General features: G+C 41.7%; 1 protein-coding gene across 1 annotated transcript in view; it reads right to left on the minus strand.

Annotated features, from left to right (window-relative positions):
* LOC124789240 (solute carrier family 22 member 7-like) overlaps positions 1-27,158 on the minus strand; it is a 63,674-nt gene that overhangs the window by 35,794 nt on the left and 722 nt on the right. The window contains exon 2 of the mRNA XM_047256535.1: positions 5,137-5,368. Coding sequence (XP_047112491.1) covers positions 5,137-5,368 — 232 coding nt within the window. The remainder of the gene's footprint in view (positions 1-5,136; positions 5,369-27,158) is intronic.

Consider the following 27,158-nt stretch of genomic DNA (forward strand, 5'->3'; position numbering starts at 1 on the left):
ATTTCATAGGGATGCACCAAGAGGTTACGAAGGTTAGGTGGACGGCGGAAAGACACTCTTGGTGGAGTGGGGAGGATTTCATGAAGGATGGATCTCATTTCAGGGCAGGATTTGAGGAAGTGGTATCCCTGCTGGAGAGCCACATTCAGAGTCTGAACCAGTCCCGGGAAGTATCCTGTCCAAGTGGGGACTTTTGGGGTTCTTCTGTGAGAGGTTCTGGGTTTGAGGGGATGAGGAAGTGGCTCTGGTTATTTGCTTCTGTACCAGGTCGGGAGGGTAGTTGCGGGATGCGAAAGCTGTTTTCAGGTTGTTGGTGTAATGGTTCAGGGATTCAGGACTGGAGCAGATTCGCTTGCCACGAAGGCCTAGGCTGTAGGGAAGGGACCGTTTGATATGGAATGGGTGGCAGCTGTCATAATGGAGGTACTGTTGCTTGTTGGTGGGTTTGATGTGGACGGATGTGTGAAGCTGGCCATTGGACAGATGGAGGTCAACGTCAAGGAAAGTGGCATGGGATTTGGAGTAGGACCAGGTGAATCTGATGGAACCAAAGGAGTTGAGGTTGGAGAGGAAATTCTGGAGTTCTTCTTCACTGTGAGTCCAGATCATCAAGATGTCATCAATAAATCTGTACCAAACTTTGGGTTGGCAGGCTTGGGTAACCAAGAAGGCTTCCTCTAAGCGACCCATAAATAGGTTGGCATACGAGGGGGCCATCCTGGTACCCATGGTTGTTCACTTTAATTGTTGGTATGTCTGGCCTTCAAAAGTGAAGAAGTTGTTAGTCAGGATGAAGCTGGCTAAGGTGATGAGGAAAGAGGTTTTAGGTAGGGTGGTAGGTGATCGGCGTGAAAGGAAGTGCTCCATTGCAGCGAGGCCCTGGACGTGCGGGATATTTGTGTATAGGGAAGTGGCATCAATGGTTACAAGGATGGTTTCCGGGGGTAACAGACAGGGTAAGGATTCCAGGCGTTCGAGAAAGTAGTTGGTGTCTTTGATGAAGGATGGGAGACTGCATGCAATGGGTTGAAGGTGTTGATCTACGTAGGCAGAGATACGTTCTGTGGGGGCTTGGTAACCAGCTACAATGGGGCGGCCGGGATGTTTGAGTTTGTGAATTTTAGAAAGTAGGTAGAAGGTAGGAGTGCGAGGTGTCGGTGGGGTCAGGAGGTTGATAGAGTCAGGTGAAAGGTTTTGTAGGGGGCCTAAGGTTCTGAGGATTCCTTGAAGCTCCGCCTGGACATCAGGAATGGGATTACCTTGGCAAACTTTGTATGTAGTGTTGTCTGAAAGCTGACACAGTCCCTCAGCCACATACTCCCGACGATCAAGTACCACAGTCGTGGAACCCTTGTCAGCCAGAAGAATGATGATGGATCGGTCAGCTTTCAGATCACGGATAGCCTGGGCTTTGGCTGTGGTGATGTTGGGAGTAGGATTAAGGTTTTTCAAGAAAGATTGAGAGGCAAGGCTGGAAGTGAGAAATTCCTGGAAGGTTTGGAGAGGGTGATTTTGAGGAAGAGGAGGTAGGTCCCACTGTGATGGAGGACGGAACTGGTCCAGGCAGGGTTCAATTTGGATAGTGTCTTGGGGAGTTGGATCATTAGGAGTGGGATCAGGATTATTTTTCTTCGTGGCAAAGTGATATTTCCAGCAGAGACTACGAGTGTAGGACAGTAAATCTTTGACAAGGGCAGTTTGGTTGAATCTGGGAGTGGGGCTGAAGGTGAGGCCTTTGGATAGGACAGAGGTTTCGGATTGGGAGAGAGGTTTGGAGGAAAGGTTAACTACTGAATTGTGGTGTTGTGGTTCTAGATTGTGTTGACTAGAATTTTTTCAGGTGTTGGGGGGAGTGGAGCTGGAAGTGGGAGATTAAGTAGATGGGAGAGACTGGGTCTGTGTGCAATGAGAGGATGTTGAGATTTGTTGGAAAGGTTGTGGAGGGTGAGTGACTTGCCTTTCCAGAGGTGGGAAACCAGGAGATTGGATAGTTTTTTGAGGTGGAGGGTGGCATGCTGTTCTAATTTGCGGTTGGCCTGTAGGAGGATGCTATGAGCAGCCGGCGTGGATGTGGGAGAGGAAAGATTGAGGACTTTAATTAGGGATAGGAGTTGACGGGTGTGTTCATTGGCTGAGTCGATGTATAGGTGAAGGATTAGGCGGGTGAGGGCTATGGATTGTGCAGTTTGCAACTGGTTAGGGACTAATGGAAAGAAGGATTACAGCCAGAGATGGGAACTTTAAGTGTGAGGCCTTTGGGGGTAATGCCAAATGTCAGACAAGCCTGAGTAAATAAAATATGGGAGCGTAATCTGGCTAGGGTGAAGGCATGTTTGCGGAGGGAACGTAAATAAAATTTAATGGGGTCGTTGTAAGGATGGTGTGAGGTTGACATGGTATTAGAAGGTGGAAAGGGTAACATGAGGCTAAAGTGAAAATAAAAAAATAAAAATATATAGGGAGAGATAAAGGTGTGAAAAAAGTCGAAAAAGTGTTGGTTTGAGATGAGCTATGTTGATCCTGTGCTGAACTTAGGTTGGTGAACAACGATGGGTACAAAGGTTAGGTACTTGTGTTGCCTCCAAAACACGTTAAATGGTGGGGAAATTCAGGAAAAGTTCGAAAAAACTGCGTGTAAATGTATTCAAAGGACTGGTTATGTGCTGGCAGATTATGAAAATGAGGCTAACAATTGTCTGACGAAGAAATAATAACGTTAAAACCTGTGGGAAGCTGCTAAAAAATGATCGGTTATGTGGGAAAACACGGGAATGGAAATAAAACGAAAGTTGTTGGAAATAGTTGAAATGGTTGTTTAATGGGTGAAAGGAACTGAAGCTGTGAAATAGTATTCACGAGTTTACACGAAATGTTTGTAAACTGGGAACAGTGGATTTTATAGCAGCGGTAATGTTGAAGGCGTTAAAAATTTTTAGTTAATGGTTTGGAAGTAAATTACGTATTATTGAGTATATTTAGGCAGGATAAAATGGATGGTAGATTACGGAAAAAGGGAAGATGAATACAAAGTGAAACTACTTGTACAAACAAAAAGAGAAAGTAAGATGACAGAAAAGATTTCGAAATGCAACAGTGACAATAACAAACGTAATTGTTGGGTTCAAATTAATTATATAAATAAAATAGAAAGAAACATTCCACATGGGAAAAATATATTAAAAACAAAGATTCCATGACTTACCAAACGAGAAAGCGCTGGTAGATAGGCACAATAAAAAAAAAAACCACACACACACACAAAATTTCAAGCTTTCGCAACCAACGTTTGCTTCGTCAGGAAAGAGGGAAGGAGAGGGAAAGACAAAAGGATGTGGGTTTTAAGGGAGAGGGTAAGGAGTCATCCCAATCCCAGGAGCGGAAAGACTTACCTTAGGGGGAAAAAAGGACAGGTATACACTTGCACACACACACATATCCATCCGCACATACAAAGACACAAGTAGACATTATATATATATATATATATGTGTGTGTGTGTGTGTGTGTGTGCCTACAGTTTAGAGCACCGCATAGATACCAAACTGTTTTTGCTACATAGGAGACTGTTCACAAAGATGGCCATATTATGGATGAAACAATGCAAAGACTTTGTCTCTCAGAATTGTTACAATATATACATTTATGAGACAGCAGAAAATTTACGATTATACTTGTTTCATTATCTGCAGTTTAGACTGAATGAGCACTGGCTACAATTAAAACAAACAAATAAAGAAAATTGTTTGTTACAAAATGTTGCTGAAATAGATATTATGTAAATACTGTGGTATAGAAAGGGGACAAAATAAATAGTAAACAACTATACACAAATAGATATCATGACAGTGGACATTATGTGAGAGCTAACTGAAAGTTTAAATTAATTCAGCTATTGTATTAATTTATAATTAGGCACACTATTATATTTTAGCATAGTACAGGGTGTCCATAAATGTTCACACTGATTTCTAGATTAAATGTTAGTTATATTTGTGATGGTAGAGGTTGTTTTTGTTACATGTCTACTGGAGACACCATGAAGTTGCACAGCTGTGTCTCATTCAAGACAGAGGAGACAGTGCAGGCAGTTCAATCCGCATTCATGAGATTGCCACAGAATTCGATTAGACAAGCTATCCTGGGAGCTTCAAGTGCCAAAGAGTACAGTGCATAAAATGTTTTGTAAACGTCCTAAATTGTATGTGTACAAGGTCCAAACTGATAAGGCATTACCACCAGGTGATTGCTCAAAACATGATCAATTTGCAGTGGACATGCTGAACCGTTTGAATAATGACAATGATTTCTCGAAGCTGGTGTGTTTCTCCAATGAGCTCACATTTCATGTTTGTGGCTCAGTTAACTGCCATGATGTCCAGAACTGGGTATCAGAAAAATACTCTTATCATGTATTTGGGACAGTCCAAACGTTAATGTGTGATGCGGGTATATCTGTGACTGGTCCATTTTTCTTCCTTGAAAGCAATGTAAGTGGATATGTTTACCTAGGCATGTCGGTGAATTACACCATTCCCGGCTATAGGATATGGAAGATACTATCATCTTTCAGCAAGATGGAACTCCCATTCATCAGGCTCTAGAAGTCTGCATTTTTCTTAGTGTGATCTTCCCTAACAGGTAGATTGGCAGTGATGGCCCATTTCTGTGGCACCCGACATCACCTGGCATTACCCACTGAGATTTCTTTCTTTGAGGAAATGTGAAAGATATTCTGTTCAAAACAGCAGTTCCTGATGTCAGATATGCCATGTGCACAATCACACGAGTCATGTTGCAGAATGTGGGGCAAGAGATTAAATACTGGCTTGATATTTTGCATGTTACCAGGGGTGCACATGAAGTGACTTAATTGTTGAAGTGTATTATATAGGTTAAATGTTTATCTAAGGTTTAAAACTTAATAAGTAGAGGCATATGTGGTATAACACATGTTTCATTTATTGTATTCAATGAAGAAATATTTATATTGTTTTGTTTTCAGGGTAGACATTTGTGGATACCCTGCATTTCTTGTTGGGTTAGCGTATATACATGTTACTATTGTCAAATGGAGTAGTGTTTATTTATGATGAGTGGAATGAGAAAGAGAAAAATAGTTACGTACATGTCACCTACATAGCCAAAGAGTAAGCCTAATGCCACTCCAATATTCTGTGAGTAGAACAAGATGGTATTAACAGTCTGCTGGTTGTCACAGACCCAATTCATCTGTGATGTCGCTGTCAGTGAGAACCAGGTGTTGTCATACTCCCAGCTATGCTGGCACTTCACAGGTTCCCTCCTGTTGCTGAAGTCCCTCACATCACTCTGGTTATACATCAAGCACTTGCTGAATGCGGCTCCTTCCCTGCAACAAGGCAGAAATTTGTGGATGAGCATGAGGCATCAGTGAGGTGCTCACTTCATACTCAAGGAATGAGAAAGCAGTGGAAAAGGAAATACCGGAAATACTTGACTCTATCGAAAAAAGGGAACTGTCCACATTACTAAGAACTATTTCTCGTGTTACATTAACATGCTACTGTTCATGGTACAACATAAAAGTAAAACAAAAGCAGTGTGGTCTGTTGTCAAATCAAAGTTAGCTATTAGAGTTAGTAGTAATGAAATATCTAGGATTAAAATAGATGATAGCTTTATTGTAAACCTGGCTCAAATATCAGTGTGTTTAAATGAATTCCTCATAAATGTGGCAAAGTCAGATGTTGATATAGCAGAGTATCAGAGCAAAGTAAATCCCTTTGGAATCCTCCAAGAAGCTGAGTATCTTATGGATTTAAGAAAAAGCACAATAAAGGACATGGAAAATGTTGTTGTTGTTGTTGTTGTGGTCTTCAGTCCAGAGACTGGTTTAATGCAGCTCGCCATGCTACTCTATCCTGTGCAAGCTTCTTCATCTCCCAGTACTTTCTGCAGCCTACATACTTCTGAATCTGCTTAGTGTATTCATCTCTTGGTCTCCCTCTACAATTTTTGCCCTCCACGCTGCGCTGCAATGCTAAATTTATGATCCCCTGATGCCTCAGAACATGTCGTACCAACCGGTCCCTTCTTCTAGTCAAGTTGTGCCACAAACTCCTCTTCTCCCCAATTCTATTCAATACCTCCTCATTAGTTATGTGATCTACCCATCTAATCTTCAGCATTCTTCTGTAGCACCACATTTCGAAAGCTTCTATTCTCTTCTTGTCCAAACTATTTATCATCCATGTTTCACTTCCATACATAGCTACACTCCATACAAATACTTTCAGAAATGACACTTAAATCTATACTCGATGTTAACGAATTTCTCTTCTTCAGAAACGCTTTCCTTGCCATTGCCAGTCCACATTTTATATCCTCTCTTCTTTGACCATCATCAGTTATTTTGCTCCCCAAATAGCAAAACTCCTTTACTACTTTAAGTGTCTCATTTCCTAATCTAATTCCCTCAGCATCAACCGACTTAATTCGACTACATTCCATTATCCTTGTTTTGCTTTTGTTGATGTTCATCTTATATCCTCATTTCAAGACACTGTCCATTCCATTCAACTGCTCTTCCAAGTCCTTTGCTGTCTCTGACAGAATTACAATGTCATTGGCAAACCTTAAAGTTTTTATTTTAATACCTACTCCGAATTTTTCTTTTGTTTCCTTTACTGCTTGATCAATATACAGAACGAATAACATCGGGGAGAGGCTACAACCCTGTCTCACTCCCTTCCCAACCACTGCTTCCCTTTCATGTCCCTCGACTCTTATAACTGCCATCTGGTTTCTGTACAAATTGTAAATAGCCTTTCGCTCTCTGTATTTTACCCCTGCCACCTTCAGAATTTGAAAGAGAGTATTCCAGTCAACATTGTCAAAAGCTTTCTCTAAGTCTACAAATGCTAGAAATGTAGGTTTGCCTTTTCTTAATCTAGCTTCTAAAATAAGTCGTAGGGTCAGTATTGCCTCACGTGTTCCAACAATTCTATGGAATCCAAACTGATGTTCCCCAAGGTTGGCTTCTACCAGTTCTTCCATTCATCTGTAAAGAATTCGTGTTAGTATTTTGCAGCCGTGACTTATTAAACTGATATGAAACTTCCTGGCAGATTAAAACTGTGTTCCGGACCGAGACTCGAACTCGGGACCTTTGCCTTTCACGGGCAAGTGATCTACCAACTGAGCTACCCAAGCACGACTCACGCCCCGTCCTCACAGCTTTAATTCTGCCAGTATCTCGTCTCCTACCTTCCAAACTTTACAGAAGCTCTCCTGCGAACCTTGCAGAACTAGCACTCCTGAAAGAAAGGATATTGTGGAGACATGGCTTAGCCACAGCCTGGGGGATATTTCCAGAATGAGATTTTCACTCTGCAGCGCAGTGTGCGCTGATATGAAACTTCCTGGCAGATTAAAACTGTGTGCCGGACCAAGACTCGAACTCGGGACCTTTGCCTTTCGCGGGCAAGTGCTCTACCAACTGAGCTACCCAAGCATGACTCACGCCCCATCCTCACAGCTTTACTTCTGCCAGTACCTTGTCTCCTACCTTCCAAACTTTACAGAAGCTCTCCTGCGAACCTTGCAGAACTAGCACTCCTGAAAGAAAGGATATTGCGGAGACATGGCTTAGCCACAGCCTGGGGGATGATAGTTTGGTAATTTTCACATCTGTCAACACTTGGTTTCTTTGGGATTGGAATTATTATATTATTCTAGAAGTCTGAGGGTATTTCGCCTGTCTCATACATCTTGCTCACCAGATGGTAGAGTTTTGTCAGGACTGGCTCTTCCAAGGCCGTCAGTAGTTCTAATGGAATGTTGTCTACTCCCGGGGCCTTGTTTCGACTCAGGTCTTTCAGTACTCTGTCAAACTCTTCACACAGTATCATATCTCCCATTTCACCTTCATCTACATCCTCTTCCATTTCCATAATATTGTCCTCAAGTACATTGCCCTTGTATAGACCCTCTATATACTCCTTCCACCTTTCTGCTTTCCCTTCTTTGCTTAGAACTGGGTTTCCACCTGAGCTCTTGATATTCATACAAGTGGTTCTCTTTTCTCCAAAGGTCTCTTTAATTTTCCTGTAGGCAGTATCTATCTTACCCCTAGTGATATGCACCTCTACATCCTTACATTTGTCCTCTAGCCATCCCTGCTTAGCCAATTTGTACTTTCTGTCGATATCATTTTTGAGACGTTTGTATTCCTTTTTGCCTGCTTCATTTACTGCATTTTTATATTTTCTCCGTTCATTAATTAAATTGAATATTTCTTCTGTTACCCAAGGATTTATATTAGCTCTCGTCTTTTTACCTACTTGATTCTGTGCTGCCTTCACTACTTCATCCCTCTGAGCTACCCATTCTTCTTCTACTGTATTCCTTTCCCCCATTCTTGTCAATTGTTCCCTTATGCTCTCCCTGAAACTCTGTACAACCTCTGGTTTAGTCAGTTTATCCAGGTCCCATCTCCTTAAATTCTCACCTTTGTGCAGTTTCTTCAGTTTTTATCTACAGTTCATAACCAATAGATTGTGTTCAGAGTCCACATCTGCCCATGGAAATGTCTTACAATTTAAAACCTGGTTCCTAAATCTCTGTCTTACCATGGAAAATGTTATCATTAAAAAATAAAAACTCTGCTGGATGGGATGGGTTACCCATTAAAGTGATTAAAACAGCTTGTGGCATAATAGCACCTCCCCTAACTAAAATATTCAACCTGTGTTTTGAACAGGGATGCTTTCACGATGTTTTCAAGTATGCTGAAGTCAGACCTCTGTTCAAGAACGGGTTGAGGGAAGACATAGGAAACTATCAGCCTATTTCTATTCTTCCAGTCTTGTCAAAAGTGTTATAGGAGGTAACTCGAAATCAGATGAAAAACTTTATATTAAAAATGATATTATTATAAGTAACCAATTTGGATTTCAACTAGGCAAAAACACTCTGGATGCAGTGAATAACATTATTGAAAAGATAGGCAAATCATTGGATCAGAGTAAGGTTGCAGGTATCTTCTGTGATCTCATAAAAGCATTTGACCCCATGAACTATGACTTGCAGTTATACAAATTAGACAAATACAGGATTAAGGACAAGGGCTGACATCAGAAAACAATGGGTAACAACAGATAACAAAGGGTAACTCTCACCTCAGATACAGTGAATTATTGTTGTAAATGGAGTATAATATCACAAGGTGTGCCTCAAGGCTCTGTTTGAGGCAAGCCCTGTTTTTATTCTACGTAAATGACTTACCCATAAATATAAGTTCCCCCTCAGTTCTGTTTATAGATGATTATTTTGTTTTAATTGAAGATGAAGATGCAGAAAAAATTCTGAGCTCCATCGTAAGCACACTGGATACCTTAGAAAACTGGTTTAGTTAAGTGGATTGAAACTGAACATTGCAAAAATACATATGGTACATTTCAAAACCAAACATTCGAAATGTGTGGAACTTAAATACAACATAAGAATCAACTTGTGAAAGAAGTTGACATGGTCAATTTCCTGGGACTAAACGTGGACAAGAACCTAAGCTGGAATACACATATTGACTTCCTATAAAAATAAACTAAGCACTTGGGACTTTCAAATGCAAATACTAGCAAATTTGATTGACTTGAGAAGATGAAAAATTTCTGATCATAGTTATTTTGAATCTGTCATTAGGTATGGAATAATTTTTTGGAAAGTTTAAGTAGTGTATCTCGAATACTGAAATTGCAAAAGAAAATTGTCCAGTATATGTGTACTGCACAACAAACAGAGTCTTATTGCCCATTATTTTGGAAACTCCAAATCCTAACTGTTACATTTATGAAATTGTAATCTTCCTATACAGCAGGCAAAACTTATTTGAGGAGAATCATTTTAACCACGCATATAACACAAGAAATAAAAGTAATTTTATGCTACCCACACACCAGTTGAAATTATGTGCATGGATTCCACAGTATATGGGGACGACGATATTCAACAAGGAAACACATATTTAATATGAAGTCAGAAATTTTAAAAATGAGGCTGCAGCAAATTCTGTGGGAGAAATGCTACTATTTAGTAGAAGGATTCATAGAGTGAAATGATCATTTGCGAAAGGGGTAGTTAAGTGTTAGATTCTATTGTATGTATGGATAACAAAATTGTATTATAAGATTATTATGAAGTTGTCTGTTAACATCAGCTATTTTTTGTTTATGGTGAAATTTTACCACAATTTGAGATGTCTCCTGTATCTCAATCAAATGACTTAGGTTATATACATTGTGAGACAAAGAAAACACGATTCACAAAAAGTCTGCATTTATTTATTTATCATAACCCATTTTCCTGATGACAACAAAGGAATGTTACATATATATATAGAATTACATTTATCTGAATCTTCACGATAGTCTGTTACTACTTCTTTCTTTCCTTTTCTTCTTTCTGAATACTGAATTGAATTTACAGCCCCTGAGAGTGTGTGCGATGATCATGTGTGCAGAAGCTAGATGAGGAAACTAGATGGATAAATAGGTCTAACCCAACTACATAAAAAATAACATTTTGATTCCAAAACAATGGTGTTTATACAATATGGAAAAACGAAAGGCTTGGAAATAATGCAACTGTACAAACTAACTTAACCAGGGGAAATAGGCATTGTCGGGAATGCCAAAGGAAAGTGCGTTAGTACCACTGTTATCTTCTATATGCATAAATGTTCATGAGGACAAGGATGGGCAGCAATCTGCAGCTGTTTGCTGACGATGCTGTGATGTGCAGGAAGGTGTCATCATTGAGTGACTGTAGGAGGATTCATGATGACTTAGACAAATTTTCTAGTAGGTGTGATTAAGTGAAGCTTGCTCTACATGTAGAAAAAGGTAAGTTAACGCAGATGATTAGGGAAGAACAAACCTGCAAGGTTCAAATATAGTACTACTAGTGTCCTACCTGACACAGTCACATTTATTAAATGTCTAGGCATAACGCTGCAAAGCGATATGAAATGGAATGAACATATAAGGATTGTAGTGGGGTTGATGAATGGTTGACTTCTGTTTATTGAGAGAATTTTAGAAAATGTGATTCATCTGTGGTGGAGAATGCATATAGGTCACTAGGGCAACTGATTCTTGAGTACTGCATGAGTGTTTGGGATCCGCACCACGTTCGATTAAAGGAAGACAACCAGTTCAGAGGTGGGCTTACAGACTGGTTACTGCCAGGTTCAAACAACACACAAATATTACGGAGATGTTGTGGAACCTCTAATGGGAATCCCAGGAGGGGAGGCAATATTCTATTAAAGCAACATTATTGGGAAAATTTAGATAACAGTGATTTGAAGCTGACTGCTGAACAATTCTACTACTGCCAACATCAATTTTGCTTAAATAGTACGAAGATAAAATAAGAGAAATTAGGATTCGTACAGAGGCATACATATAGTCATTTTTCCCTTGCTCGTTTGCGAGTGGGACAGGAAAGGAAATGACAGATAGTAGTACAGGCTACCTTACCCGAAGCACTGTAGGGTGGCTTCCAGAGTATGTGTGAAGGTGTGGATGTAGAAAGACAGATGCTGCCTATGTATTTTAAACAAAGCCTTTGGGAACAGAGAAACAGCTGTATGAATGTCAGCAGCTTAATTGGCAAGCAGATACATACGCTAGTAGTATTGTGTGTACAAGGTATAAAGGGCAGGTGACTCGAGAAAAGGTTTCCAACGTGATTATCACTGCATGATGGGAATTAACACACTTTCAACGTGGGATGGTTGTCGGAGCTAGATGAATGGGACAATCCATTTTGGAAATCGTTAGGGAATTCAGTATTCCAAGATCCGCAGTGTTAAAAGTGTGCCAAGAATAGCACATTTCAGGCATTGTCTCTCACTACAGACAACCCAGTGGCTGACAGCTTTTGCTTAACGATCGAGAGCAGCTGTGTATGTGTGAAAATTGTCAGTGGTAACAGACCACAAGGACTATGTGAAATAGCGCAGAAATCAACACGGGACATATGATGAATGTATGTGTTGGGATAGTGTGGCAAAATTCAATGCTAATGAGCTATAGCAGCAGACACCCAACGCGAGTGCCTTTGCTAAAAGCACGACAGCACCTGCAGTGACTTTTCTGGGCTTGTGACCATATCTGTTGGGTCCTAGACGATTGGAAAACCATAGCCTGGTCAGAAGAGTCCCAGTTTCAGTTAGTAAGAACTGATGGTAGGCTTTGAGTGTGACACAGACCCCACGAAGCCGTGGACTTATGTTGAACAATGCACTGTGTAAGCTGGTGGTGGCTCCATAATGGTGTGAGTTGTATTTACATGGAATGGACTTGTTCCTCTGGTCCAACTGAACTGGTCGTTGCCTGGAAATGGCTGTCTTTGGCTACTTGGAAACCATTTATAGCCATTTATAGAACTCATGTTCACACCTATGTCATGTCACTGAGTCACAATTGTTTGCGGTTGGTTTCAAGAACATTCTTGGCAATTGGAGTGAGTGATTTGGCCCCCCAAATCACCTGACATGAATCCCACCTAACATTTATGGGACGTAACTGAGAGGTCAGTTTACACACAAAATCTTGCACTGGTAACACCTTTGCAACTATTGATTGCTATAAAGGTGGCATGGCTCAAGATTTCTGTAGGGAACTACCAACAATGTGTTGAGTTCATGGCAGTCAAGTTGTTGCACTACGCTGAACAAAAGGAGTTCCGATACAATATTAGAAGGCATCCTATGACTTGTCACCTCATTGTACTAAGCAAAGAAGGGAACACAGAAAGATGGAAGGAATTTAGAGCAAGTTTATACATGGAAAACATATGCGAAGGCAGTATTACAGAAAGGAAAGATGATGTAGATGAGGTTTGAGTGATACTATTCAGAGATGAGAATTTGCAGAAAACTGAAAGACAAAAGTGAAAATAAATAATAATAATAACCCTGTTGTAGATGACATTCCCTCAGATTTACTGAGATCTTTGGGAGAGTCAGCCATAAAAAGCCCCTAGGTGCAAGATACACAAGACAGGCAAAATATCCACAGAGTTCAAGAAGAATATAATAATTACAGTTCCAAAGAAGCCAAGTGCTGACAAGTGGAATAGTACTGGACTATCAGTTTAATAATTCATGGTTACAAAATGCTTACACAAATTGTTTACACACGAATAAAATAACTGATTTTAACCGACCTTGGGGGACATCTGTATGGTTCCTGGAGATATGTAGTATCACGTGAGACAACACTGATCCTACGACTTCTCATTGAAGATAGGTTAAATAATAGCAAACAAATCTTTGTTTATAGCATTTAATCAAAGCTTTTGACAATGTTGACTGGAGTACATTCTCGCAAAGTACTGAAAAGAGGCAGTGATAAAATACAGGGAGGAATAGGATCTTTGAAACTTGTACTGAAACCAGACTGTAGTTACAGGAGATGAAGGATATGAAAGGAAGCACGGTTCAGAATGGGGTGAGACATGGTTGTAGCCTATCACCGGTGTTGTTCAATCTGTACATTGGGCAACCAGTAAAAGAAACCAAGGGAAAATTTCAAGAGGGAATAAATGTTTAAGGAGAAGAGGTACGAAACTTTGAGGTTGACTGATGATATTGTAATTCTGTCTGAGACTACAAAGGACTTCAAAGAGCAGTTGGACAGAATGGATGGCATTTTTTTGAAAAAAAGTAATATCAACAATAAAATTCTCTCGAGCTTTCAGCCGCATCAAGTGGTTTAAAATCCATATATTTTAAACCACTTGATGCAGTTGGAAGCTTGAGAGAATTTTATTGGTACATATCGCCAAAAAATTAGCCATATATAATATCAACAGTAGAAAAACTGGAATAATGGGATGTAGTCGAATTACATCAGGTGATATCGAGGGATTTAGATTAGGACATGAGACACTAAAAGTAAAGCTCTTTCTAGTTCACAATGGGGGTGGTACAGCAATAAGTATGCATGATATGAAGAAACAAGCAGTCTTGTTTCCAGTGTTAGAACCTTTTTTTTTTTTTATTATTTCCCAATGACACGTTTAATCTTTATTTAGGCATCTTCAGACTGGCCTATTGAAGAAAGAGAGAATTTCATAATAGTGGCATGACTGCATTTAGTGAGACTGGGTTCTAAGAAAATATTAACAAACTTACTGATATTTCATTGCGATGGATCAAGTACGTAGCCAAAGGGGCTGTTCAGGGGGTCCGGACACCCCTCCTCCCCCCCCCCCCCCCCCCCCACCAATTGTTGTTGTTGTTGTGGTGTTCAGTCCTGAGACTGGTTTGATGCAGCCCTCCATGCTACTCTATCCTGTGCAAGCTTCTTCATCTCCCTGTACCTACTGCAACCTACATCCTTCTGAATCTGCTTAATGTATTCATCTCTTGGTCTCCCTCTATGATTTTTACCCTCCACACTGCCCTCCAATACTAAATTGGTGATCCCCTGATGCCTCAGAACATGTCCTACCAACTGATCCCTTCTTCTGGTCAAGTTGTGCCACAAACTTCTCTTCTCCCCAATCCTATTCAATACTTCCTCATTAGTTATGTGATCTACCCATCTAATCTTCAGCATTCTTCTGTAGCACCACATTTCGAAAGCTTCTATTCTCTTCTCGTCCAAACTATTTATCGTCCATGTTTCACTTTCATACATGGCTACACTCCATACAAATACTTTCAGAAATGACTTCCTGACACTTAAATCTATACTCGATGTTAACAAATTTCTCTTCTTCAGAAACGCTTTCCTTGCCATTGCAAGTCTACATTTTATATCCTCTCTACTTCGACCATCATCAGTTATTTTGCTCCCCAAATAGCAAAACTCCTTTACTACTTTAAGTCTCTCATTTCCTAATCTAATTCCCTCAGCATCACCCGACTTAATTCGACTACATTCCATCATCCTTGTTTTGCTTTTGTTGATGTTCATCTTATATCCTCCTTTCAAGACACTGTCCATTCCAAGTCCTTTGCTGTCTCTGACAGAATTACAATGTCATCGGCGAACCCCAAAGTTTTTATTTCTTCTCCATGGATTTTAATACCTACTCCGAATTTTTCTTTTGTTTCCTTTACTGCTTGTTCAATATACAGATTGAATAACATCAGGGAGGGGTTATAGCCCTGTCTCACTCCCTTCCCAACCACTGCTTCCCTTTCATGTCCCTCGACTCTTATAACTGCCATCTGGTTTCTGTACAAATTGTAAATAGCCTTTCGCTCCCTGTATTTTACCCCTGCCACCTTTAGAATTTGAAAGAGAGTATTCCAGTCAACATTGTCAAAAGCTTTCTCTAAGTCTACAAATGCTAGAAACGTAGGTTTGCCTTTCCTTAATCTAAGTCTAAGTCGTAAGGTCAGTATTGCCTCACGTGTTCCAGTATTTCTATGGAATCCAAACTGATCTTCCCCGAGGTTGCCGTCTCCTAGTTTTTCCATTTGTCTGTAAAGAATTTGTGTTAGTATTTTGCAGCTGTGGCTTATTAAACTGATTGTTCGGTAATTTTCACATCTGTCAACACCTGCTTTCTTTGGGATTGGAATTATTATATTCTTCTTGAAGTCTGAGGGTATTTCGCATGTTTCATACATCTTGCTCATCAGATGGTAGAGTTTTGTCAGGACTGGCTCTCCCAAGGCCGTCAGTAGTTCCAATGGTATGTTGTCTACTCCGGGGGCCTTGTTTCAACTCAGGTCTTTCAGTGCTCTGACAACCACCAATAACCTAAATAAAATTACGCATGAACTGGATGCCTTATAGTGAAATTGAAAGATATAAGGGACAATCAAAAAGTTTCCGTTGAAGCGTGTTGCTGCAATGGAAATGCAATGCAGCGCGGTTACATTGCAGGACTATAAGAATCGACATATGACAGGGGTTAGTATGACACTCATGTCTTTCCGATGAGCGTGTGGCAAATGCGGAAGTGTGAACTGTGGCAATGGCATTACCAAATGCGTCAAAACAGGATCAATGTGGGGTTATATTTTTCTTGGCTGCCAAAAGGCAAACATCAGGTTACATTCATAGGAGAATGGAGAATGTGTTGTTTGTTGTTGTGGTCTTCAGTCCAGAGACTGGTTTGATGCAGCTCTCCTTGCTACTCTATCCTGTGCAAGCTTTCTCATCTCCTAATACCTACTGCAACTGATATCCTTCTGAATCTGCTTAGTGTATTCATCTCTTGGTCTCCCTCTACAATTTTTACCTTCCACGCTGCCCTCCAATACTAAATTGGTGATCCCTTGATGCCACAGAATATGCCCTTCCAACCCATCCCTTCTTCTACTCAAGTTGTGCCACGAATTTCTCTTTTCTCCAGTTCTATTCAGTACCTCCTCATTAGTTATGTGATCTACCCATCTAATCTTCAGCATCTTTCTGTAGCACCACATTTTGAAAGCTTCTATTCTTTTCTTGTCTAAATTATTTATCGTCCATGTTTCACTTCCATACATGGCTACACTCCATACAAATACTTTCAGAAATGACTTCCTGACACTTAAATCTATACCTGATATTAACAAATTTCTCTTCTTCAGAAACGCTTTCCTTGCCATTGCCACCCTACATTTTGTATCCTCTCTACTTTGAGCATCAGTTATTTTGCTCCCCAAATAGCAAAACTCATTTACTAGTTTAAGCGTCTCTTTTTCTAGTCTAATTCCCTCAGCATCACCCTATTTAATTCGACTACATTCCATTATCCTCGTTTTGCTTTTGTTGATGTTTATCTTATACCCTCCTTTCAAGACACTGTCCATTCCGTTCAGCTGCTCTTCCAGGTCCTTTGCTGTCTCTGACAGAATTACAATGTCATTGGCGAACTTGAAAGTTTTTATTTCTTCTCCATGGATTTTAATTCCTGCTCCGAATTTTTCTTTTGTTTCCTTTCGTGCTTGCTCAATATGCAGATTGAGTAACATCAGGGAGGGGTTATAGCCCTGTCTCACTCCCTTCCCAACCACTGCTTCCCTTTCATGCCCCTCGACTCTTTATAACTGCCATCTGGTTTCTGTACAAATTATAAATAGCCTTTCGCTCCCTGTTGTTTACCCCTGCCACCTTTAGAATTTGAAAGAGTATTCCACTCAACATCATCAAAAGCTTTTTCTAAGTCTACAAATGCTAGAAATGTAGGTTTGCCTTTCCTTAATCTATTTTCTAAGATAAGTCGTAGGGTCAGTATTGCCTCACGTGTTCCAACATTTCTACGGAATCCAAGCTCATCTTCCCCGAGGTCAGCTTCTACCAGTTTTTCCATTCATCTGTAAAGAACTCGTGTCAGTATTTTGCAGCCGTGGCTTATTAAACTGATAGTTTGGGAATTTTCACATCTGTCAACATCTGCTTTTATTGGGATTGGAATTGTTATATTCTTCTTGAAGTCTGAGGGTATTTCACCTGTCTCACACATGTTGCTCACTAGATGGTAGAGTTATGTTAGGCCTGGCTCTCCCAAGGCTGTCAGTAGTTCTAATGGAATGTTGTCTACTCCCGGGGCTTTGTTTCGACTTAGGTCTTTCAGTGCTCTGTCAAACTCTTCACGCAGTATCATATCTCCTATTTCATCTTCATCTACATTCAGACCCTCTATATATTCCTTCCACCTTTCTGCTTTCCCTTCTTTGCTTAGAACTGGGTTTCCATCTGAGCTCTTGATATTCCTGCAAGAGGTTTTCTTTTCTCCAAAGGTCTCTCTAATTTTCCTGTAGGCAGTATCTATCTTACCCCTAGTGATATGTGACCCTACATCCTTACATTTGTCCTCTAGCCATCCCTGCTTAGCCACTTTGTACTTCCTGTCGATATCATTTTTGAGACGTTTGTATTCCTTTTTGCATGCTTCATTTACTGCATTTTTGTATTTTCTTCTTTTCATCAATGAAATTCAATATTTCTTCTGTTACCCAAGGATTTCTATTAGCCCCCATCTTTTTACCTACTTGATCTTCTGCTACCTTTACTATTTCATCTCTCAAAGCTATCCATTCTTCTTCTACTGTATTTCTTTTCCCCATTCTTGTCAAATGTTCCCTAATACTCTCCCTGAATCTCTATAACCTCTGGTTCTTTCAGTTTATCCAGGCCCCATCTGCTCAAATTCCCACCTTTTTGCAGTTTCTTTAGTTTTAACCACAGTTCATAACCAATAGATTGTGGTCAGAGTCCACATCTGCCCCTGGAAATGTCTTACAAATAAATGTCTTGGTTCCTGAATCTCTGTCTTACCATTATATAATCTATCTGAGATCTTCCAGTATCTCCAAGCTTCTTCCATGTATGTGTATGGGGCAGCATATCTGTCAAAAAACACCGTTGGTGAATGGTGCGACAAGGAGTGCTGTTGCTTCATGATAGCACATGTCGGCATATCGCGAATGTAACTCAGAAATTAAGCCGACTAAGATGAAAGACACATGAGCACCCACGCTATAGTCCTAATCTCTTCCCATGCAATTATCATGCTTCTGTCCGTTAAAAAAGCCCTTGAAGGGTCAACAATTTTTGTGGGATGTGGATGTGTGGCAAGCAGTTACAGATTTCTTCATGCAGCAGGAGCCATTGTTTTACCAAACGAGTACCTTCAGCCTAGTGCGGCGATCGGATGATTGCCTCAGTGGCGTTGGTAGTTTTTCCTGAGTGGCATATCGAGTCTGGACTGTATGGCAATCAAACAGAAAATTTTTCATCCCCTCCTATATTTTGATTTCCAGTCATATGACGGGAAGGGGAAATGTCATATCAATAGTCAACTAGACCATTGATAGATTTAAACTTGATATTTGCTGTCTAATTTGAAATGGAGTGTCAAGAGCGAAAGTATAAATTGAAGTTCAGTTTCATTTTTGGTATTGAGCATCCAAAAATTTACGAATTTGATGATTGGTTCTGTGGAACATTTGAAGAACCAGAAAAAGACTTTTTGGAATGGCATATGACTTCCTGAATAACGTATACACTGTGAAATTGAGGAACGAGGAAATCTGCCAAAGGATTATGTACATGAAGAACGGCAGTGCGGAGTACAAGACAAGCACAGGAGAGGTTGAGCCGTGTTACTATGACCTACACTGGTTTCGGTCGGGCCCTTTGGTAAATATGGTACCGTGTACACAGTTACTGGCAATCGCTGGGGGGGTGGGGGTGGGGGGGTAACATGCGCTACAAAGTCGATAATAATGGCGTGAAAACCGCTAAAATTGATTTACAATGTCACATATTGTCTTTTATCAATGACTTCGAAGCTCTCGTAGCTTACGAGAGGTAACCAAGTACTTGTTCTGCCTGTACCATACCTGGTCACCTTAGGGAGGAATGTCTGCGAAGACGACCGATACAGCTCTCTGCCGAGGTAGATGTGGAAGGTAGGCCTAGGGCGCAGTATGCCACAGTCGTCAGCTGTTTGTTTACGTGCAGCGACAGTGTTGTGTACCCTGCCGATGACGTAGCACTCACTGCCACAGCAGCAACAACTGAAGTGTCGCCAACCAGTGCACCCCCTTTGAGCACTGACGAGGAAATCTCCCACACTCAAACAGACGTTGCAATGACAGCGCAGTCTAATGTAGTTCCTGAACTTACTCTGTCCTCACGCAGCTTCGTGTATGATTCAGTTCTGAAAGAATCTGTCGCAGGGGAAGAAGGCACATCTTGTTCACAGTTGGACAACACTACTGTCATATGCAACATTTTGGCAACTGACTCTTTGAATAAATGTAATAGCACTAACGACAACGACCGATAAATGACGTTACACCTTACAGACAACGTCACAGATACACTGATACGCGTGACGAACATCCGGACACCACTGTACAAACAATTCCTACTTTAAAAAAATCTAAAAAGTTCGTATCGGAGTCCCAGAAAGATTTCAAAGGCCGCCTGACAAAAAGAAACTTTGCATTGCTCACGGAGAAGCTATTGAGGCAGCACAAAAATTGAGGCCAGTAGTCCAGTTAGGCAGCAAAACTGAAAAACAGTCAACCTGAAACAACGGCAACGTTGTGAACTGCCTCATTAGAACCCATGGACTCCGGCAACAATCTAAACATACCACCGGTTGGTCCTTGATGGATGGACGATGAAAGGGACAGAAATGAGGGCCAATGGTAGCTTTATACTGAAATCTTAGTGTGAATGTGTGTGTATGGACAGAGCGGCATTTAGCAGGTCGGCTATATCTCCTTCTTAAGGACCGATACTTTGACGTACAACAGAACAACAATTAATATTAACGGAATTCAGAGTGATAGAAAATTCAGAGCAGTCGCAGATTTCCCATACACCACTAATGTAAGCAACGGGCTGTTAGAAGGTTCAAATGGTTCAAATGGCTCTGAGCACTATGGGACTCAACTGCTGTGGTCATCAGTCCCCTAGAACTTAGAACTACTTAAACCTAACTAACCTAAGGACATCACACACATCCATGCCCGAGGCAGGATTCGAACCTGCGACCGTAGCAGTCGCACGGTTCCGGACTGCGCGCCTAGAACCGCGAGACCACCGCGGCCGGCGCTGTTAGAAGAAGTTTGTGTGTAGAACCAAACGCAGCGGGATTTGTAGCCATAATGAACATCAGAAAAGAGGATCATACAGGAACTGCAATCCTGCTACGAGATGGTTTCCACCCTGAACATAATACGACTGACAAATGGACAGGCATATCCCGTTTAATCAATGGCATTCAGATTGTTAACTTATATGCACCATCCAGCAGTCACCGCTGACAGAAACATTCTTACTATTATAAAAATGATTTGCCTTGTTTAATTAATGGATATGCTGTGAATTTTATCGTAGGGGAAGATTTTAACTGTGTTATCTCATTATAAGACCAAACATCGAACTTTAATAAATGGATGGAACTCTACCCCCTTGTCTCTGGATTGACACTACTTGACACTGGGGAAAAAATACATGGGGACCACGTCGCTTTCACACATATAGCCCACAATTCCGCCAGTCGGATAGAACGCATATACGTCTCTGCCGCTCTTGACCGTAATGTAATGAACAGCGATATTGCTCCCGTCAGCTTTTCTGACCACAGTGCTCATCAATGCTACGTAACCTCGAACGCCCAGAAATGTTCCGTAGGAGAGGCCACTGGGGAACGAACGTCACCCTGTTGCAAGGCAAGCAGCTGGATGTGGACATCCAACGGGTGTGTGATCAAGTAAAGCACTCCAAAACCCAATACAGATCGACTATTGAATGGTGGCTACACAGAGCTGAACTGAAACTTAGATCAACAGTAAAAAGTTACGCTGTTGGTTCAAACAAAAGAGACAATTTTACTTCTCATGTCTCTGTGAACCATACTGAACCGCCAACATCAAAGCTGATGGCGCTTATCACTGCATAAAGAAGTACAAGGCGAAAATTATGAACCTGTATAGCAAAGAAATCTGAACCAAAGGACTTCGAATCAGAGGAAACAGCCTCACTGTACCACACTTTACGAACAATGCGGCGACAGAAAGTGAAGCTAATTGAAGAGGTAGTTGATGGGACAGGGACTGTAGTTACAAGACAACGCGATATCTCATTGTTGATGGGACAGGGACTGTAGTTAAAAGACAATGCGATATCTCATCACATGTGTATAACACTACAGAGAACTTTACGGCAGGCAGGAGATCAATGACGCGCTTTCCACTGAAGTACTCAATTAAATAGTTTCACGAAAATGATGCGCTTGAGGTCCCAAACCAGTGAAGACGATGTTAAATAGGCTGTGTTCAGCTCCACGAAACGAAAATCTCCTGAACCCGACGGTCTTGGCAGGGAATTTTATCAACATTACTGGAATATCTTGGCCCTAACATTAACTCAATTTGCTAATGAATTGTGGCAGCTTGAATCGGTACCAGAGGAACTCAAAGAAGGCTTCGTTGTGCCTTTACCCAGAAAAGGAAACATCAAAAGGATACATGAAATGCGACCTATTACCCTACTTAATTCAGACTTTAAAATCATATCACCGACTACGAAACAGCGAATGCAACTGTTGTTACATAAAATACTAGGAAAGTACCAGCATGGTGCTGTACCTGAACAGAGTGTAGTATCAGCTTCCTGCAACCTATGGGATGTCATCTGTACTCTGGCAGACAATAACGACCCCGATGCACTACTATTTTTAGACTTCGAAAAAGCATATGACCACATGAACCATGAATTTATGATTAAGGTACTGACGAATAAGTGTTTCTACCAACGTTTTGTCAAACTATGCAGCACTTCATTTCCAATGCCATATCACGTATTTTGATTAATGGCCACCCTTCTGACAAAATTTTAATTAGGACGTCTAGCAGGCAAGGTTGCCTTCTATCAGTGGCGTTGTATGCCATCATGGTAGAACCCTTACTTGTACGCTTAACCCAGCAGTCACTTGAAATCACCATCAGAACGGAGAATGTGGCTTGCATTGCTTGTGCTGACGATGTGTGGTTAGTGATACAATCTTAGTAAATTTGACGGAAATGGGGAACCTCGTCAGCGACTTCATCGCGGTCATTGGTGCAAAACTAAACAAGAGAAAGACAACTTAGGTTTATGTAGGAAGAAGCATTGGTGATGCTATCCATCTCAACTGGTGTGAAATAAGGGCACAGCACAAATCTCTCGGAGTATACTGGGGTGCAATACGAGACAGAGACATTATGGTGACAAAAAACTGGACAGACATGCTGCACAAGATCAGAGCCACAACATGCATTTCGTCACACAGGGAATTAGATCTCCTGCAAAGATTACACACAGTCAGAATATCCGCAGCGAGCAGAGTGTACTATCTGGGCCAAATCCTACCACTCTGAAATCAGCTAGCAGACAGCATACAGAAAGCCTTCTGTTGGTATGTCCTCAGAGGTCACAGTTTCAAAGCAAGCTTTGAAATGTTGGCCTTACCAGCCTCACGAGGCGGAAGCTACTCATCAGTGCCCGACATGTCTCGGATCTTTCTGATCAGCCGCATGCATAAAACTATCACCAATGACACACCGAGATTAATTAAAAACTTAACACTAAATTTAAGGCCATGCAGTGTAATGCTCCTAATTAATGAAGCTGTGATACCAATAACCTTTCGCTATGTTAGACTCTACTACAGTGAGCTCAGTTACATACGACAAACTGACAAAATCCACCTAATACCGATGCGAAAATCTATAGTTTTCTCAGAACAGATGATAGAGAAAACAGACTCATTCAAAAATATTCGCAAACTAAGTGGAATACCATCTAGCGAAATATCCATAACTTTGTACTGCCACCAAGCATCCGGTCTACATGGTATTTAATAACCAACGACAAAGTTCCAACCAACACCTGAGCGCCATTCCTGCCTGTACAGTATGCAGCCACATGGACACCTTAATTCACAGCTTCACCTGTGGTACAGCTGGACTGATCGTATGCGAAGTAGACTTTCGATAACTGACTGCACAGTTCCGCACAACGTCGACATCACGGAATTAACCAGGCCACAAAAAATACCATAACCCGCAGGAAGCAAGATGTCGCCATTTGGATTTTAGGTTACACCGCTGCTTCTATCATCAATCATGTCATACAACACTTAAAGAATACGGTGCATATATGGAATACGAACATGCAAAGATAAGAGAACAAAGATAATATGTTGACATGTATAGTAACATATTGAAAATTATGGTGCAAATGTGAATCAATTTATTTACGTCAATACATAGTACAAAACAATGTATGACAAGAACATAGAAAAAAAGAGAACAGTACAGGTGTCAACGAGCTGTTCACTTGGGAGACAACAGATTTGCACCCTCTCATCGGCATGATGCAGAGCATTCTTCAGACCATACGTCATGCCATGACGCCAACATCCAGTGCCTATGGTCATGTGTCCATTTCAGATGTAGTTGCCGATGTTGTGGCATTAACATAAGCACATACAGGAGTCATCAGCTGCGGGGCGTGTCATTAGGAGCGTATGGAGCACTGTGTGTTTAGACACACTTGTACTCCGCCTATCATTAAAGTCTGATGTTTGTTCTGCCACAGTTCATCACCTGTCTCGTGTTACCAGGCTGCCCAACCTACGTTGTCCGAGATCTTTAATGAGGCACGGTTACCCAACCCCACGATGTCTGGATGTGGTGTCACCTTGACCTTACCACATCTTGAAGACACTTACCACAGCACTCCTCAAATTCCTGACCAATCGTGCAGTTTCCAAAATGCTAGAACTGAGCCTCTGGACCATCACAATATGCCCACAGTCAAACTCAGATAGACTGTGCGTCTTCCTCTTTCTACATACAGACAGTATGCTCACTTATACTAACGCACCATATGTGTGTCTGACTAGCATTCATTCCTCACCAGAGCTGCCCTATGGCCTGGACAGGCTTATATTGATAGGAGGACAGTAGTCATAATGTTCTGACTGAATAGTGTATAGCATATTTGTAGGTGTGACAGCCTTGATAATTTCAGTACAGATGCACAACAGGGTCTGAGCGTCTTGCAGGGATACAGGACTCAGTGCGAGCAAGTAGGCGAATGCACAGTGGATGCTACTAGCGTGTGACAAGTAGAGAGTATCGGTCACCCAGGAAGCATGTCTGGATGGCCAAGGCAGTTAATTCAACTGCTCGTGTGAAGTGTGAGACCCGCGCTTGTGTACTAGTTTGGCAGAAATAATCGCCTTTTACCATCAAACTACACTCCTGGAAATTGAAATAAGAACACCGTGAATTCATTGTCCCAGGAAGGGGAAACTTTATTGACACATTCCTGGGGTCAGATACATCACATGATCACACTGACAGAACCACAGGCACATAGACACAGGCAACAGAGCATGCACAATGTCGGCACTAGTACAGTGTATATCCACCTTTCGCAGCAATGCAGGCTGCTATTCTCCCATGGAGACGATCGTAGAGATGCTGGATGTAGTCCTGTGGAACGGCTTGCCATGCCATTTCCACCAGGCGCCTCAGTTGGACCAGCGTTCGTGCTGGATGTGCAGACCGCGTGGGACGACGCTTCATCCAGTCCCAAACATGCTCAATGGGGGACAGATCCGGAGATCTTGCTGGCCAGGGTAGTTGACTTACACCTTCTAGAGCACGTTGGGTGGCACGGGATACATGCGGACGTGCATTGTCCTGTTGGAACAGCAAGTTCCCTTGCCGGCCTAGGAATGGTAGAACGATGGGTTCGATGACGGTTTGGATGTACCGTGCACTATTCAGTGTCCCCTCGACGATCACCAGTGGTGTACGGCCAGTGTAGGAGATCGCTCCCCACACCATGATGCCGGGTGTTGGCCCTGTGTGCCTCGGTCGTATGCAGTCCTGATTGTGGCGCTCACCTGCACGGCGCCAAACACGCATACGACCATCATTGGCACCAAGGCAGAAGCGACTCTCATCGCTGAAGACGACACGTCTCCATTCGTCCCTCCATTCACGCCTGTCGCGACACCACTGGAGGCGGGCTGCACGATGTTGGGGCGTGAGCGGAAGACGGCCTAACGGTGTGCGGGACCGTAGCCCAGCTTCATGGAGACGGTTGCGAATGGTCCTCGCCGATACCCCAGGAGCAACAGTGTCCCTAATTTGCTGGGAAGTGGCGGTGCGGTCCCCTACGGCACTGCGTAGGATCCTACGGTCTTGGCGTGCATCCGTGCGTTGCTGCGGTCCGGTCCCAGGTCGACGGGCACGTGCACCTTCCGCCGACCACTGGCGATAACATCAATGTACTGTGGAGACCTCACGCCCCATGTGTTGAGCAATTCGGGGGTACATCCACCCGGCCTCCGGCATGCCCACTATACGCCCTCGCTCAAAGACCGTCAACTGCACATACGGTTCACGTCCACGCTGTCGCGGCATGCTACCAGTGTTAAAGACTGCGATGGAGCTCCGTATGCCACGGCAAACTGGCTGACACTGACGGCGGCGGTGCACAAATGCTGCGCAGCTAGCGCCATTCGACGGCCAACACCGCGGTTCCTGGTGTGTCCGCTGTGCCATGCGTGTGATCATTGCTTGTACAGCTCTCTCGCAGTGTCCGGAGCAAGTATGGTGGGTCTGACACACCGGTGTCAATGTGTTCTTTTTTCCATTTCCAGGAGTGTATTTCAATTTCCGATTGGTCTTTCCTTCAGAATTATTACAAATCATACTAAATTAAAGTCGTGGCATAAAAATAGACTTCGATTTGCCTGTGTTGCCCAAAAATTGTGTTGATCAACAAAATCATCGCTCAAATAGCGATAGAATTTATGCACTATCAAATGAAGAATCATGCACAATCAAAGGAAAAACATGCAATATCTGTGTTCCATTTTTTTCTGATGCATTCTGTTTTATTTCAAAACAATTTACGACAAGTTTTTCCAAATTTTCCACCGACTTACTTTGGGAGGTGAGGTGGTTTGATCCATCTGCTAGCAACCTTGAAAATGATGTTCTATGGTTTCTCATTTCCGATTTAGGCAGATGTCATGTTTGGTCCATTAATATAGGAACACAGCCAATTCCTTTCTTTCTGACAGATTACAGTTACTTTATAGATGCAGTCTCTCCACTTAAACAAAAAGAGCTGCATTGAAGGTGAGTCGAACATCCTTTTGGAGAGTCCCAGATCCCAGCAATAAAAACCGTATATTGGAAGGGAGCTAGCAATCGCCATTTTTTACTCTGCACTCGGATCTGTACACAAAGATGGCTCACTTGTAGAATGACTATATATCATGTCTTCAAGTTTTACTACAACAACGATGTTCTACTGTGAAATGTCTTATTTGTAATAACCTTGGGACAGTGAGCCCAACTGTACAACTCTAACGTATTTGTAAATAAACATCATGTGAATGACAATGTATGTCGAACATCACAGAGGAGTTTATTAACATCAAAGTCTGTATAGTCATATCATGATGGACAATTATAAAATCATTTATGACATTACATGCTTTAGAAGAGTAATTGAAATTAATGTGTGAACCAATGTTAAAACCCCAAAACTGTAGTTGATAGTATTTGTGTGTTCAGTTTTGTTTTATAAATAAATTTGGGTGCTATAGTTCCAAGATGACTGTTGAAATAATAA

The sequence above is a fragment of the Schistocerca piceifrons genome, chromosome 3 (assembly GCF_021461385.2).
Source record: "Schistocerca piceifrons isolate TAMUIC-IGC-003096 chromosome 3, iqSchPice1.1, whole genome shotgun sequence".
NCBI lineage: Eukaryota > Metazoa > Arthropoda > Insecta > Orthoptera > Acrididae > Schistocerca > Schistocerca piceifrons.